General features: G+C 34.3%; 2 protein-coding genes across 4 annotated transcripts in view; one reads left to right on the forward strand and one right to left on the reverse strand.

Annotated features, from left to right (window-relative positions):
- Positions 1-328: 328 nt before the first annotated feature.
- On the forward strand, positions 329-10,678 carry LOC121371215 (DDB1- and CUL4-associated factor 5-like). The gene is made up of 9 exons (XM_041496938.1): positions 329-680; positions 1,975-2,118; positions 2,703-2,739; positions 3,189-3,328; positions 4,358-4,487; positions 4,727-4,940; positions 6,134-6,200; positions 6,429-6,547; positions 7,930-10,678. The coding sequence occupies exons 1-9, from the start codon at positions 458-460 to the stop codon at positions 9,409-9,411; spliced, it is 2,556 nt and encodes an 851-aa protein (XP_041352872.1). The 5' UTR covers positions 329-457; the 3' UTR covers positions 9,412-10,678.
- A 556-nt stretch (positions 10,679-11,234) lies between these two features.
- Positions 11,235-17,222, reverse strand: part of LOC121371217 (AP-4 complex subunit mu-1-like) — a 40,749-nt gene continuing 34,761 nt past the window's right edge. For 2 of the 3 annotated variants that reach the window (XM_041496946.1, XM_041496945.1), the window contains exons 12-15: positions 17,071-17,169; positions 16,469-16,586; positions 14,703-14,852; positions 11,235-13,210 (exon numbers count right to left, since the gene is read on the reverse strand). In XM_041496946.1, coding sequence (XP_041352880.1) covers positions 13,145-13,210; positions 14,703-14,852; positions 16,469-16,586; positions 17,071-17,169 — 433 coding nt within the window. In that variant the 3' untranslated portion in view covers positions 11,235-13,144. Of the gene's footprint in view, positions 14,853-16,468; positions 16,587-17,070; positions 17,170-17,222 lie in introns of all 3 variants that reach the window. The other variant, XM_041496947.1, reaches the window with a different exon arrangement.

Genomic DNA, 17,222 nt, shown 5'->3' on the forward strand with positions numbered 1-17,222 from the left:
ACCGAGCTGCGAACCCTGTACCTACCAGCTATATGCCCGATGGCTTAACCACTACACCACCGAGGTGTCTGCTCTCGGAATCCACCGTTTCATACGTATAAAAAAAAAACCCACCCCACAACCAACACATTGTGTTATGATGGCTGTCCAGAGCTAAAACTAACTGGATGAAAAGAAAAAACCCCCAAAACAATTGTGCTAAATCAAAAACAAAAGACTTTGTTAATTAACTTTTTAGAACTTGTAATATATTGACTTCGGCAAAGTCCGGTAACTTTCTTTTAAGCTCCAATTTCGGAATTTGCGATATCAACCGATGATTGTCGAAGGAGTAGCCATTTATGTCATGAATACGGAAGGAGCGATGACATGGTGCATTGGTCGAATGATCTGCAATGTTATAGATTCATGGGTTGAAATATCATTCTATTGATTAAGCAATCATTTCCTCTAAAGCATGGCTGCTTCATATTTTCGGAGGAACGTATGTCAAAGGAAACCTAGTTTGTTAAATCTCTTGAGTGACAGAGTGTTAAGTTGCGAGGCCCAAATTGGGAAGGATTTTGTACAACAACGCATTTCATCGACCAAAACACTATTTTCTCGTGATCTGAAGTCTCATTTTGGCTGCATTAATGCTATAGAGTTTTCAAATGATGGGGAAGAATATATTATTTCAGGTACATACGAATAACAGTAACAGTACTTGGTATTGTGATAAAACATTTTGTAGAAAGAATGAATTTTAAGTATGTTGCCCCAAAGATTCACGCCCCATATAATTTACTTCAATGCAGGTCTCTAAAAATCGAAAAATGGGTTACGCAAAACAATAATTTGAGAGCGATACGCGAACGAAACTATCGCTCTTGCAATTTTCAGAGAACTGCAATGTTTTTTTAGATGGAATCATTTCATTCATTTTAACTTATTTTAGTGTTTATATCCAATTAAGGTTCAAACACACTGTCCTGGGCACACACCTCGGCTATTTGGGCTGTCTGTCCAGGACAGTGGGTTAGTGGTTAGTGAGAAAAAAGAGGAGGTAGTGGTTGAACACCTACCCATTGAGTCGTTAAAACTTGTTCTGGGTGGGAGCCGGTACCGGACTATGAACCAAGTACCTACCAACCTCATGTCCAATGGCTTAACCACGACACCACCGAGGCCGGATGGGAGTGGCATGCAGTCATTGTAACTCACTGATAGAGCTGAATGATCATGAGATTAATCTCACATTTAATTGCCTAAGTAGACTGGATTATTCCTATTGTTTTAGCCACAGTCCATAAGTGGCAAATCAAATACAATGCAGTAATATGTAGTACTGTAGAAAAGTACATACAAAATTCCCTTTGATACAAATTGCATCCAGAACAGAAGGGTAGATAGCAGCAGCAGCAGGTTTCTATTGTCTGATTTTGTAGACCATATGCTACATTATGTTAGACGTGGCTGATTAAATAATATTAGCACAAAACCCTACTGAGATTGTTAACAAACATTCAGGACTTTCCTTTTAGACATATTACAACCATATGATCCATCTATGATATAGTCATCCTCAAATTATTTTATTTTATTATTATTATTATATATTTTTTTAATAATAATAATAATAATAATGTGCATTTTATCTATAGACATGTGAACTTGTATAATTTTTTTTATTTTTACTGGACTGGTGACACATAAGTTCAGTCTTAATAAATAAAATAATATAACAATAATATGCTGATTAATTGAATTTACCATATTTTATTCAATAAAGGTAGAGAAATATATATAAATTCAAGTTGGCAATATAGGCACCCGGTATATAACTTGCCACTGGCCATATCCAGTCATCATATTTATTTCTGTATCACATGAAAATTCCACTTGCTGCTGGTGCCGTCGTTAAGTTCAAGCCCTGGAACATTTTATTTTTGTTCTACATAAAATGTGTACGGTATATCTGGTTTATTTTGTCAGGTGGTGATGACCGTCGTGTTTTGCTTTGGAATGTGTATAAGGCAATTCATGATATTGGCCAACCAATCAGTATGAAAGGTGAACACAACAGTAATATTTTCTGTCTTGCCTTCAACAACTGCAACAAGAAGATTTTTTCTGGTGGTATGTGTATTTGGTGTTCATGTTTTATTACAGAAGTATTACTATCAAGTACTGTTACATGGCTTCAAACTGACTCACATGAAGAATATTTAATTTTTGTCTTGGCCTTTGTGTTTAAAAATTCACTTGAGGTGCTTTCATTTTCAAGATTGAATCACCTCAATGAATCCATTCAACTCATTGGGGGTTTTCTCATTCCAACAAGTGCACCTCAACTGGTGCAAGGCTGTGGTATGTGCTTTCCTGCCTGTGGGAAAGTGCATATAAAAGATCCCTTGCTGCATTAAGAAAAATGTAGCGGGTTTCCTCTGATGACTATGTGTTAACAAATGTTTGACATCCCATAGACAATGATTAATTAATCAATGTGCTCTAGTGGTGTCGTTAAACAAAACAAACATTACTTTTTATTCAGAAATATTATTCTGCTACATATGGGCAAATTAATTTTTATGAATTTGCAATTTTATTATATTGGTTAATTTTGATATACATGTACCAGTATAGGCAACCTTGCTTAAACCAATTTTTGTATTTAATTAATTATATTAATTAAATTAATTAACATTTTAATATATTTTCAGGCAATGATGAGCAAGTTGTTGTTCATGATGTACTGACGTGAGTATTTAAACATTTGTTTGAATTTGATTTCACTGTCAAAAGTATAAATGTTCCTTAAAATGACCATAATGCTTTATGGTTATACTGTCAGTAACTTGCAAATCACCTTGCAGTCTACCTTTTTGTGTTGCAATGTGTTAATCATATAACAACTTGTAGCATGTGATTTTCATAATTCTCATGCTGCATAATTGTAGTATATGTTTAAAATCATTACCGTAAGTATGCAGTTTGATTACATGCTACAAGTCGTTACTACAAGTTGTTATAACAAGTCTATCATTGAGAATACCTCTTAATTTCATTTAATAAGACTACTTGTATGCTAAGATGAGTGCTATATTACGTTATGATTTTAATTTATTTTTCTCAAGAGAAATGAAACTGCATTTAACCTGTTAAAAAAAAATGTATATATATATATGCTTTGTTTTATTTTCACATAGTGGTGCCACCCTTGATGTGTTCCGCCATGAAGATGCTGTGTATGGCTTGTCGGCCGATCCGAACAATGACAGTGTTTTTGCCAGTGCTTGTGACGATGGTCGTGTTTTGATATTTGACATCAGAGAACCCCCAGACAGTGGTGAGGATAGTTAGATAATCAGTCTGAATATTTGTATAATGACCCCTCAGCTCATTCGAAACTATGGCTATTTGGTTATTTCAACATTTGGTAAAAGGAGAGGAAGCCTGCTGCCATCACATTAGCTTTTCCATACACAGGATAGTACATACCACAACCTTGACTGTCCCAGACTGGGAGTTTTGGGACACAGGTTGAATTGGGGGATGAAACCCCAGAGTCCACCAAGATGATTAATCCTGCCACTTGCTCCTTGGGGTAAAGCGTTCACATGATGTGCGGTTGATCCAGAATCGATCCTCGTTGATGGACCCATTGGGCTTTTTGTCGTTCCAGCCAGTGCTCCACAACTGGTGTAACAAAGGCCGTGGTATGTACTATCCTGTCTGTAGGATGGTGCATATAAAAGATCCCTTGCTGCTAATCGAAAAGAGTAGCCCTTGAAGTGGCGACAGCGGGTTTCCTCTCTCAATATCTGTGTGGTCCTTAGCCATATGTCTCATGCCATATAACCGTAAATAAAATATGTTGAGTGCGTCGTTAAATAAAACATTTCCTTCCTTCCTATGGCTCCTCTAGCGAGCATTCTACCACTGAGATACATCCAGGTCCAGATAGATAACCAAGTCCATGTTTGTAACAGAAGCTCCAGGCTATATTTACATGCATTATATTTGCGAAACCTAATGATTTACTTCAAACTTGCATTGAACTTAAAATATTTTATTGCAATCATTGAAAAACAGTTTATTTGATACATGGTAAAGTGGCTTTCAGAATGTGTGACGGTTTACGATATAAGCGATTGGTGGTTCATGGTAATTTACAATTGCATAACCGACATGCAAACAGAATGAAGGTTCATGTGACATATTGTGCGCTGTATTTAGATAAAAAATTGCATCTAGTAATTATATTGTTGTACTGTTTCTAATGCTGAACATGCTTCCATAGTAAGTTTTAAAAGTGTTTTTGCAGATTTAAGTTTGTTACTATATCAATTTATCATAATGTATTTTAATTCCACAGATCCATTTTGCCTGGCAAACTACACTTCATCCATGCATGCTGTGACGTATAACCCCATGGAGCCACGGTTGCTGGCTATTGCCAATGCATGGGAGGGAGTAGGATTGTGGGATATCCGAAAACCTAAAACGTATGTATGCAGTTGTGGATGGGTTTTTTTATAATTCTGTGGAAACTATATTAAACAGAAAAATACATTGTATGTTTGTATATGATTAAAGTAATAATTGCAAATTACAGTGCTTTACATGCAATTGTGTAACATGCATGCAAGCTGCCTATGTTTACCCTTTTTTTTAAATGTTCAACAAAATTAATATTTAAAATTATTACTGATAGCAGATCTGACCGATTGTCTTTATTTTATAGCTGTCTGTTGCGGTATGGTGGCAGCTATGTAAAAGACAGCTGTATGAGTGTTCGAATCAGTAAACTTGGCACTCACATCATTGCTCTTCACCGACGCCAGCCTCCGGTCTTGTACAACATCCACAGTGCAAAGGCAGCTTGTGAGTTCGACCACAATGGATACTACAACTCATGTACCATGAAAAGTTGTTCTTTTGCTGGAGACCGTGACCAGGTAAATCTTCAAATTATCTCCAGCATCTTACAAATAATCCTATAAAGTTTTGTGAAATTTTATATGCCCTTAATCTCAGAAAATTAAATTACTCCTGGTATCCTATGAACTAAGCTGTTCAGTTTAATTCCTCTGACATCCATAAAATGTGGCTTGTTTAAAAAAATATATAAAACATTGACACTATGCAGCAATAAGCTAAACAGCCATATTAATCAGAGATGAAAATTCTCTGGATTTCCAAATTTGAGTGCCACCCGAAAACCCTTTTCCTTGTTTCTTGATTGAAAGATGACAGTAACCTTCTATCTCTTACTTTTCAAGACTGACCTGCCAATGTGTCTGAATTGTTTGTCCAAAGTAATGTTCACGTTTGACTTGTACTGTTAAGATTCCCATCCTTATCTTATAAAGGTGGCAGGTCTATATTCTGCAGATCTGTTACTCTGAAGGTCCACTACCACAAAACTCTTAACCCTGTTCCAGTCGCATGTACACATAAAATATATAAGAAATATCAGACATTTTTCAGGACATGACTTGACATTTATGACAAACAGTATTGATACAGTTTCCAAGTAGTGGACATTTAGAATAGTGAGATATAATCCTCGTCAAAACTTATTGCAAATCCAAATAACAGTATTATATTATTGCAGGAATAACCACACAAGATAATTTGTCATTTAGTAGGGTGTATACCACCAAATCAAATCCCATAGATGACAGTAGTAACATGTGGCTAAAACTCCTACCTGCATTGTATAAACACCACATATAAATACTACCACCCCTCAAACTTAAAGTGAATCAAAAAACAATTGGAGGTGAAGCTGCTCATTTCAGAGATAACGGGTAGCGTCTGTGACTACCCTAGTTCTGCACAAAATTTGAGTACTGGGTTTTTAACAGGTACCCCATATATGTTTCAAGCACAAGGCTACTTGACACAGTGGTACTAGATAAAATAAAATTACATACATTTTTTGCCCAGATGAAACTGGGGTTTTTTTGTTGGTTTTTTTACAACCAACACACTCACATTTATCACCAATCACAGGACTCGTGGTGTTAAATTTTCTATTAAACGTTTGGTCCACCTCGAACTTCGACCCAGTCAGAAGTTATTTGGTTCAGTACTACCAGTAGCACGCCTTTTAATTTTAATATTTACATGTTATTTTCTATTTCAGTATATCTTATCTGGGTCTGATGATTTCAATCTTTACATGTGGAAGATTCCAGAGGAGTTGGAAGAAAGTAAGCCATATTGTTATCTATGGTGTAAAAAATCTCAGCTAACATTTAATTGAATTAGTGCAATCTTAAATGACAATTTTACCTTTTGCAAATTTGTTTTATCTTTTGCTATTTTTGTTTGTTTGTTTTAAATCATTTTGTATGCTGAATTGATGTCTAATATTTTTGTTGAATGTAATTTTTAACTGTTGAATTTGTATGTTGAATTATAATTTTGTATGTACTTAGCTACGACTGTGAACGAGGCTCATGCAGTTCTGAAGGGTCACCGGTCTATAGTGAACCAAGTGCGCTACAGCAGTGCTGACAGTCTTATTATCTCCTCTGGTGTTGAAAAAGTTATCAAGGTGACTGATTACCCATCTTTATGCTTTACTAAATGATGTAACTTGAGTGCAAATGGCACTGTAAAAAGCAGTAATTATAAAAAGCATTTTTACAAATGTTTTATTTGTTTATTTTAATTATTCATATTTAAGTTTTTTAGTTCTTAATTTTATATCTGTAAACTATTTATTTTTATTAATTTCATTCAGGGCTCACATTGGAAAAAGTTTTGGTTTAGCCAGTCTTGGATATCTTGAAATTTTTCTTCTTTTTTTTTAAAATGTGGTTAATGTAGGGAATATTTTATGCACCATAGACTAAATGTTGCAGCTACTTTGTATTAAAATTAGCAGTTGGTTAAACTGGCTACCATTACAGGGGTGCAGAAATGGAAAATATTTCACTAGCCCGTCGGACCATAAGAAACTAAAATTTACTAGCCCACCTGAATTTCTACTAGTCTGCCAGCCTATAGAAAATATACTTTTGTTTAGCAAAAACATTCTTAAGGACACTTGGTAAGTTATCAACATCACGTGGCAAACACATGAAATCAAACCAAACCTTGATTGACAAATCAATACATGCTGAAATATTCTTATCAAGATTACTTTATTCACATTTCTTTCATATAGATTTCAAAATAGGTTATAAAATCAAGTGACATCCCGCAATTATTGAATAGAAGAATCTATTAAAAACACCCCGGCAACATACTTTCAACGTAAACAAATAATTTTTAAAAACTATTGACCTTTGACCAACCTTGTTTCCTCAGAAACCACTATCAAAACAGAACCATTTTTGTTGGCAAAAAGGGAACTCCTATATAGACATAAAAATAAAACAAAGTAATAAATGCTTAATATAGCTGTTGTTGTATTGAAGATATCATCGTTCACAGCTTGTAATCATACAGTTTTAGCCATATATTGGTGGGGTTTTTTTGGTTCCGTTTTAGCCAACGCTAGGTTCCGTTTTATCCAGTTTGGTTCCATTTTCATTTGGGGCCGTTTTGGCATGGTCCCGTTTTCACTATAACCCATTTCCTGAATGTCGAGCTTGTGTAGTTCGGAACTCTAAAGCCATCTATTGGCAATGCGGTGCATGTATTGTGGTGTATTTCGACATCATTCTGAACTGTTTGTTTGAATGGTTTAGAATTCCTGCATGGCAAATGCGGAGTTGCGGATTCAATGCAAAAAGAAAAATAATAATAATAATAGTAAAAATAAATAAATAAGAACAAAATAGATCACCCATCGGACTGGTAGTTGCATTTTTTTTACTCGTCCGTTAGAATTTTTACTCACATTTGGCAAGTACTTTCTGCACCCATGTATTACTTTTTTAATTATCATAAATATGCTTGCCTGTCAAAAAATTATCATTTACATTTCAGTTGTGGAGTCCATTCGTCCTTCCAGCATGTAGTAGCAACTCACAAAGTGACAGACCTGTTTATACACCCGAAGAATACATCAACTTGGTGTTGAGAAGTGGACACATCATGTCACACGACTACACCCACCAGTCGACGGAAGAAGACCCGAGAATGATGGCGTTCTTTGACAGTCTCGTACAAGGAGAAGTGGTCTATGGAAGCACGGAGGAGGAACTTTCCAGTGATGAAGAAGAAATGTTTGAGCTGATGATGCAAGCGAGGTACGCGAGCCGTAGACCAGCTGCAAATGCTGAGCCAGCTGCTAATGAAAGTGTTCCCAGTGAAGACGTTCCGAATGAAAGTGTTGTTAATAATGAGAGTATTCCACAGAACCCAGAGTCTAGTGCAAACCATGTGAATCTGCTGGAGGAGGACAGCATGCCAAGTTCTACATCCTCTGACGAGGAGGTGGAGCGTGAATTCAGTCCTTTCACTCTGGCTTTTGCCAGTGCCATGGCTGCCCAGACAGCTGGAGGTGTTGCTAGTAGTCACAACAGACTGCTGGACACTCACACACAGGCCGTACTGGAAGGTGATGCAGCAGAAGCACCTGGTGTGCTCGATGGACAGTTGGCAAATTCTCAGAGAAAAAGTATTGCTGAAATCATTGCCCAAAACAGACAGGAGATTCAAAGAGTTACGGAAATTAAAAACAAATTACTGCGTAGCAAGAAGAAAAGTTCTTCAAAGTCAAGACTGTTTGTGACATCTACAAGTTCAGACACAGATTCGGAACAAGAAAGTGCTGGTGTGAAACCAAGGCAGACTGTGTCATATGATAGCTCAGCAGACTCGGTTATTAAAATACCAAATAATTCTGTGAAATGTCACCTAAAAAGACTAAGAGACCTCCGAAATGAAGCACTTGAAACAGATTGTGGTAGCAGTGATGCAGGTGCAAGTACCAGTAAAAAGCAAATGGTGAATGAAGACGCATCACCTTCAGTAATTCCAGGCTGTTCAAACAGTTGCAGAGATATCAATGGATCAAGACTTGGCCCATATATAAATGAACTAGATTTGAACCACAATCCTCCTTGCAGTGAAAGTAATTCTGTTGATACCAAAAGTACTGTTGTTGGAATACCCAGTAAAGTAGGAAGCTGTGATTCAAACACACCTGTTTCAAATAGTGACCAAATGAATGCAAACAGTGGCCAAATGAATGCAAACAATGTGTTCATTGAAGCACAGACTAGAGTGTCTAATAACGATATCTCATCATCAACACTTGGTGCAGATCCTTCAACCAGTAACAGTGATAACACCAGGACAAGTGAATCATGTAGCTACAAGAAAACCAGTAAACCTAAAAACAATACCAGCAACAATGACAGTAAGCAGCCAGTGTGGTCGGAGTTCAAACGCTTTAAAAACAAGGTAGAGAGAGCGAGACGGTATTACCGCAAACACACTTCCAGTGATGATGATACACAGTAGTTTACTCACCTTAATAAACTGGGTACATGTAACCCAAACTAGAGCTGCAATAATTCACTTACATATTTGGTGAATTGAATACCAGCTGTCTGCGATATGTATTCATTATTTGGAACAAAAAAAAACTTCATTTTTTTTTATAACGTAATAATAATAAATTATAGGGATCACACTTAATTGATTCAGGCAAAATAGTCCCGTCCACCCCTCCACTAAATTTTACTTTGTATAAATGGAAGCATTAAATTGTGCTTCTGGAGCAGTAATATGGTCATCAAAAGAACAAACTGCAACCATGTGTTTTTCAGATAATTGAAGTTTTGCAGCAGGCAAACAGATCATTAGCATAAAGTAGAAAACAAGTTAACAGTTGGCGAATGCAGACTATATCCAGATTCTCAAATGTATTGTTCATGACATTACAAGGCTCTTTTATTTTCATGGAAAATTATCTGATTGTACCAAAAATATTATTATTAGTGCATAGTAATTGAAAAGCAGGAAAAAACCCTGAATTGATATGCATAAAATGTTACATTAATTCACATGAAATGTATGTGTTGTGTAGTGTTCATATATCATAAACGTTTTTGCACCCTGTAAATTTAATTTTACTATTAATTTAGAAACTTACATGCAGTTAAAACTTGGTTAAAGGGAGAATCGGGTCAAATATGAGTCATACATGTTGAGAAGATGTATACCTGGACAAACCCCAAAATCATGATTATTCCGGCTAACTGGGGAGCAGCCACATTTTTAAGATGTTTAATTTATTACCTCTGCATTTCTGGCTGATGATGTGGGGAAATAACATGGTAAGAATATTGTATGATATCATTTCTGTTTGGTGTTAACAGTTTGAGAAAACGATAATTGGAAGTGTGAGGGGTACTGGTATTAAACATGTCATTGTGAAATATACCATTGAGAGAATGCAGTAACATTTTAAACATATTTAATTTATTAAACTCCCTATGGAGTCTCATTAAGGTTTTTAAATTATTCATATTCATGAATTATTATTTGTATTCCAGACACTATATTTATATTTTTATCATATTTGAACACTTAGTGCATTTGTTGCAGCTCTAATTCATACTAGCTCTAATTCATACTGTTAAGTTTGATTGATGTGGATCATTCAATACTTAAAGTAAAATGGTCATTTATTTAACATCTCATAGTTGACCTTTTCACAATTGATCACAGATTGTAATATTTAATTGAATAAGTTTATGAAATGGCAATAAATATTAAAAATTCAGCAGATTGTTTATTAGAACTATTGCACAAATTCAGATATAGTGCAGCAGCCAGTTCCCCAAAATATCATATTTTAATAATACCTAAAAAACTAAATTTTGTGTAATGTTGAAATATTAGAAGTTGGAAAAGAATTGTGTATTTGAATATAACATGATTAAATTGTAATGTAGGATGGACAGAATTCATCATATATAATGTAGGATGGACAGAATTCAACATAATGTAAATCAAGATTATGAACCCAGTTGCCTCCCCATTATTTTTCACTTGTTTGCATTTATTTTAAAAGTCATGGCATTTTCTTTCTTCAGTGAATGCTTCAGGACTAATATTTTACTGGTATCATTACTTTCTGGGAAAGAAAACATATTTCCCTTTGACATTCAATAGCTGTTATTATAATGTGCTGAGATACATGTACCTTCAATTAAAAAACAAACAAATGTAATGTGTAGTGAAATGTATGTAAATTTATAAAAATTTAACTATGTTGTACTGTTTGTAATTCTGCTGTTAAAAGTTGTAAACATAAACAAAAAACCCAAACAAATGGATTTGCTTACTTCAAACCTTTTATTAATTTACAATATAAAAAAACAACAGAATTACCATAAAACATTTAATATTTCACTATTTGTATTCAATACATGTATTGCTAACATTTAAACAACTCGTCAATCCATATCAGGGCCAGTCCATGGGTGTGGAAATTTCAAAATGATCTGTTAAACAAAGTTTTTATTATAACTTAAAGTTAACACCCTTATGGATCATACAAATATACTTTTATTGCCAATTTACTTATGTTTTGTGGGTTTTAATGACGGTTTTATTGGAAAAAAATAGTTTTTGTAAGCCAGGACGTGACATTTGTTTTTTGGTAATATTTCATTACTGTTATGTCAAATTTAAAAATTAGGTATCAGGACATCACATCTAAAATATACTACACATGAAAATACTACTTTGCCTTCTTTCATATCATAATTAGTATATTAAATTATTTTTTCAAAATATATAATGTCACGTCCTGGCTGATTTGACATATAAAAGTTAGTTTTATATAAAAACTATTTTTCAGAAATAAAAATCCTTTTTAATCCTCCTTCTCCTCAATGTTCCAAGTATAAATAAAAGGTATAATGATGACTGTATTAAATGATTAAAATAACCACCTCAAACTTTAAGCCAGGACGTGACATTCAAGATGGCAAGTTAAATTTAGTAAAGATTAAAAATATATTAAATATCTCTATATAAAGAAATTGGCAAAACCGACTAGTTAATGCACATGTACCTAAAAGAAATTACTTTTATTTTCAATATTTTTGCCTTCACCATTAAGAATCAGAAACAGAGAAAGTGGATGTTCGGGGGAGCATGTTCGAATATTTTAACGTGGATTTATGTAGATAAAAAAAATACTATGATAAAAAAAAAAATGTTTTGACCAAACAGTGAATTATTGATAATCTACCAATTTAAGGAATATTGTATTTATATTAAATTTTCCATTTTGTAAATCCAAACTGGTGTACACATACAATAAATATTGTGTAAAAGAATTGTTCAAATAGAATGTTCTGCTAAAATCTTAAGTTTATTCCTTGGCAGATACGGGTATCCAAACATGAATTAGAATATATATAAACCAACATTCCTCCAGTGAAAGATGTAATTGGTAAAGATACATGTTGATCATAAAACTTGGGTTGGAGGATTTCAAATCAATTGTGTTGTTGAGATTTTTGCTATTGTCAACCATCACCAGTTTATATTAATATACATTGTTGGCAGAAAGAAGAAACTGTTCAAAAACTAATTTCTATACTGACTGGGGTTCATATTTTGAATTCCAATTAAATCAGATGATCATAAAAATACCAGCAAAAGGCAAAATATAATATATTTTAATTCTAAAACGTGGTAAATTGCAAACAAGAATTCTTCAGAATTAAATGTCTTGCCTACCATAAACTTATTCAGTGTCATTGATAGTACATCTGTAGATATCCATCTCAATGCATATTAAAAATAAATCAAACTTCAAAAAATTAAATTAAAATTTTTAAATAATAAAATTGAAAAACAAATTTTGACTTGCATTGAGGAGAACATTCATAGATTGAAATATAAATGAAGCTTTACTGATGCAGGACATGTAATTTATGAGAAATGAAGCTACATTTGTACAATCAATGTTGAGCTAAATGCAAAAGTGTATCTTTTTAGTTTGTACAGGTAGGACAAAAATCACCAGACTTAGCAACATGAGGATAAGCAATCTTGTTGACAAATGATATGGTTACTGGTTATAAAAGTATATTATATGAATATTGTATGATAATTTTTTTTTGAACAACAACAGATCAATTAATTGGGATTTTATGCACTTATTTTGATGATAAAAATACTTAAAACCAGTAAATATCATTGCTTTCATAAGTAGTATTTGATATACATATCATTTATTAGTTGTATAAGTGAACTGAACAAAGTCACGTTCTGGCTCGTCACATCCTGGCTTGTACTGAAATTTTAAAAAGTAAATGTTACATCATAAAGAATATTATTTTAGTAAATTGCTATATGCCATTTAGAAATAGACTGGATATTGTATTAAACAGTGTATTTCAATAAGCAAACATTCTACTAGGAGAGCAGAGTTTTGGAATTTACTGCAATGTTAAAAAAGTCATGTCCATTTTCGTCACGTCCTGGTACATTTTACTTTTCACTTTATAAGTCAATTTTTTTTACAAAAAACTAAATTAGGCCTGACATGCTAATACTACTATATGTAATGAGCCTATAAATGATAAAACTGCATTTCCATTTAAAAAGGACTTTTAGTTGAGGAGATCACAAGTCAGAATGTCACGTCCTGGCTTAAATCATTACCACGGAATGGCCGATCAATGAGTCAACATTTTGTTAACAAAAAAGGCTAAAATGCACTCGATCGTAATCATCTAATCTGACTAGTGTATCTGCAAAAAACTGCTTACAGCCACATTTAGTTACTAGTAATAGAAAAGAGTGGTCATTATAACAGCAACTGGATTGTGCCCATTACAATTGTTTGACACACAGTAGCTTGTATAAGAAATGTTACTTTTGTGATATATATATATATATATATATATCCATTTTGGGGGGTGGGGGGTCATTTTTGTGATTAAGAGTCTGAAGACAATTGGAATGTCAAAGTCATAAATAGCTCAATTCCTGTGTCCCCAAAGAGTTCAGGAAATTAAAAACCTTTGGAAACCAGTTTATCAAAAAACATGTACCATAATCTACAGTATCGGCAACTTCAAACAGAAGACACTGTTTTAGGTGGTGAGTTTACTTTCCTAGACAATAGATTTGATAAACTCATATGTTCTCAGTACATTTTAAATTATTGCTGGTGTCTAACACATGATCATTTCAACACTTGGTTAAGAGAAAGAATTAGGAAACCAGCTACTGCAGCTACCACAAACACAGCAAGGATATTTTATATGCATGCTCACATAGTCAGGACAGTACATACTATGGCCTTTGATGCACCATTTTTTTTTGGAAACTAGTTGGGATGAGGAAGACCCCAGAGTCAATCAAGGGTGATTGATCCTGTGACCCATTGCACTTCAGGCAGGTTTTCTACCACCAGACTACAATGTGCCCCAATAGCTAGCAAAACAATATCGGCAAAATTGCTGCCACATCACTGTGCAATTTGATCAACAATTCCCTGCTGAACATTTACACATTTTGTACTCAATGGTGATCTTTTAGCATTCCATCCCTGCTAATAGTATTTTTTTTTTTTACTTCATTAGTACCTAAATTTATTTTTCAGGGATTGGATTGAAGGGATCATGCTTTCATTCTTACAAATGTGGAAAGTTCAACTTTCCATAATTCGTTATTCAGACAAGACATTTTGCACAAGTTAATTCACTATGTTCAAAAACATACAAAAGTCATAACTACAGTTTGACAGTAAATGAATCATTAACAGTTATATAGCGCACCCATCTGCATGGTACATGTGACTGATCTTGATCAGAACATTTCAAAAACCGGATCTGTAATCCTGTGCACAAGTACGCAGAAATTTCAAAGTCTACTATAACCGGTCCCAACTCTTTCTTGTTTATTATGTCTCCTGTTTGTGAAATCAGCTGAAAAACAATGACAGAATATTGAAAATGCAATAAACATCTGATTTCTTTAAACAAGTCTACAGTATATATGTGAGTTTGAAATAATATTAAAGTGTTAGCTGAAATGAAAAATGTAACAGCATAGTAGAAGAAACCCTGCTATTGTTACGTATCCTTGATAGATAGTAACAGTTTAAGACAGTCAGGAATTTGTGGGAGTCTTTGTAACTCTGAAGTTAAAAAGAACAAATAAGGATTTCTTATTTGTTGTGTAGTATTTAAACACTAACCTGATTTTAGATGGGGTGTGGTGGCCTTTTACTGGGCTTTGCCCCCAAAATATGACTGTTGTATAGTAGGTAGCCAGCCCTATATATACACAGCTGTCACTTTAATGTTTTAGTGAATTCATCTTTGTATGCAAAATGTAGCACAATGTATGCATGGTAGTCGACAGAACCTGAGCAAAGATCCTTGCAAAGTGTAAGTACAAAGAAGGTGGTTAGCTGTGAAGATGAAAATGTGAAGTGAAGATAAAATGGCCATGCATGCAATATTGTAGATATGTTTCAGTAAATTAAAATAAAAGTGATAACCAGGTGGTGGTGTATGTGCTGATGGCTAGTCTGATGCTAAATCAAACAAAGCCCCACACGGTGTGACGAACGCTACTGTTTGGCAATAAATCAAACAAAGCCCCACACAGTGTGACGAACGCTACTATTTGGCAATAAATCAAACAAAGCCCCACACGGTGAACGCTACTATTTGGCAATAAATCAAACAAAGCCCCACACGGTGTGACGAACGCTACTATTTGGCAATAAATCAAACAAAGCCCCACAAGGTGTGACGAACGCTACTATTTGGCAATAAATCAAACAAAGCCCCACGGTGTGACGAACGCTACTATTTGGCAATAAATCAAAGCCCCACAAGGTGTGACGAACGCTACTGTTTGGCAATAAATCAAACAAAGCCCCACACGGTGTGACGAACGCTACTATTTGGCAATAAATCAAACAAAGCCCCACAAGGTGTGACGAACGCTACTATTTGGCAATAAATCAAACAAAGCCCCACACGGTGTGACGAACGCTACTATTTGGCAATAAATCAAACAAAGCCCCACACGGTGTGACGAACGCTACTATTTGGCAATAAATCAAACAAAGCCCCACACGGTGTGACGAACGCTACTATTTGGCAATAAATCAAACAAAGCCCCACACGGTGTGACGAACGCTACTATTTGGCAATAAACAAGTCTGCATCTTACTCTTACTGTGTGCTTTTGTTTTTGTAATCCTACTTCGACAGCAAGAAGTTTCATTTGATACAGGAATTAATGCAACTCTGTGACCTTTTTCATTAAAAAGAACTGCAGTCAGCTGTTGTTGCCCATAAAACAAGCATTCTGAGAGTGCTTCTAAAGCAATACATGTCCCCTATCGAGTCCAACACATTTTTTTTATCTTCTAAAGGGCCATAACTCTGTTAACAATTGGAAAATTACCATGAATGTTAAACTTGATCTGTAATGGTGCATGATAAAGCTACGGCTAAGAATTGAGTTTAATACAAACCCTAAATTGAGCTGTTGTTTGTGGATAAGAATTCATTTTAATACAAACCCTAAACTGAGATGTTGTTTCTGTTCCTCCTCGCAGTTTGCTAGTCTTCCACAGAATGAACTGGTCACCTTTGTTTAGCTCTGCATATTGTTCTGGGTGGCTAAGGTGCTGAGAAATACTGTAAATACACATTTCAAAATGTTTATCTTTAAAAATAAGTTTTAAAATAACTGTTTGAAAATAAATAATAACAGGCATAAAGCTAGAGAATTTTTTTTTTTCAATGATAAAGAAATCCTCATGTTATACAACAAATTACAGCACAATGAAAGTAATTAAGTGTAGTATAAAAAGTCCAAATAATCTAGTTAATTACATTACTTACAAGTTTACAGAAACTCAAATCAATTATTACTGAGAAATTGAAAGCTCAACTTATATAATTTGTGAATAATTAAAGGCAATGTAAAATATATTTGGTTATTAGAGCTTTTTAATGTTAAATTACCAACTTTGATGAATCCAGTTTCTTTCTGGCCATCCTGGTATTAGAGTATCTTTCATTGCATTTTTAATGTACATATCTCAGAAACTAGAGTCAGTGACTTTAATGTTACAAATCAGACTACCAGTAATTGGAAAAATTTCAGAAAATGAATGACCTGGTTACTGATTTTGGAACTTTGAACTTCACTGTAACGAAGACAGCATGGCAGCTGGTAGGAATTTCACAACGCAGTCTCATTGTCAGATCCACATCTCTAAAGAACCACAAACAGTCATATAGAAACTAATTAATTACATACACTTTATA

The sequence above is a fragment of the Gigantopelta aegis genome, chromosome 4, assembly GCF_016097555.1.
Source record: "Gigantopelta aegis isolate Gae_Host chromosome 4, Gae_host_genome, whole genome shotgun sequence".
Taxonomy (NCBI): domain Eukaryota; kingdom Metazoa; phylum Mollusca; class Gastropoda; order Neomphalida; family Peltospiridae; genus Gigantopelta; species Gigantopelta aegis.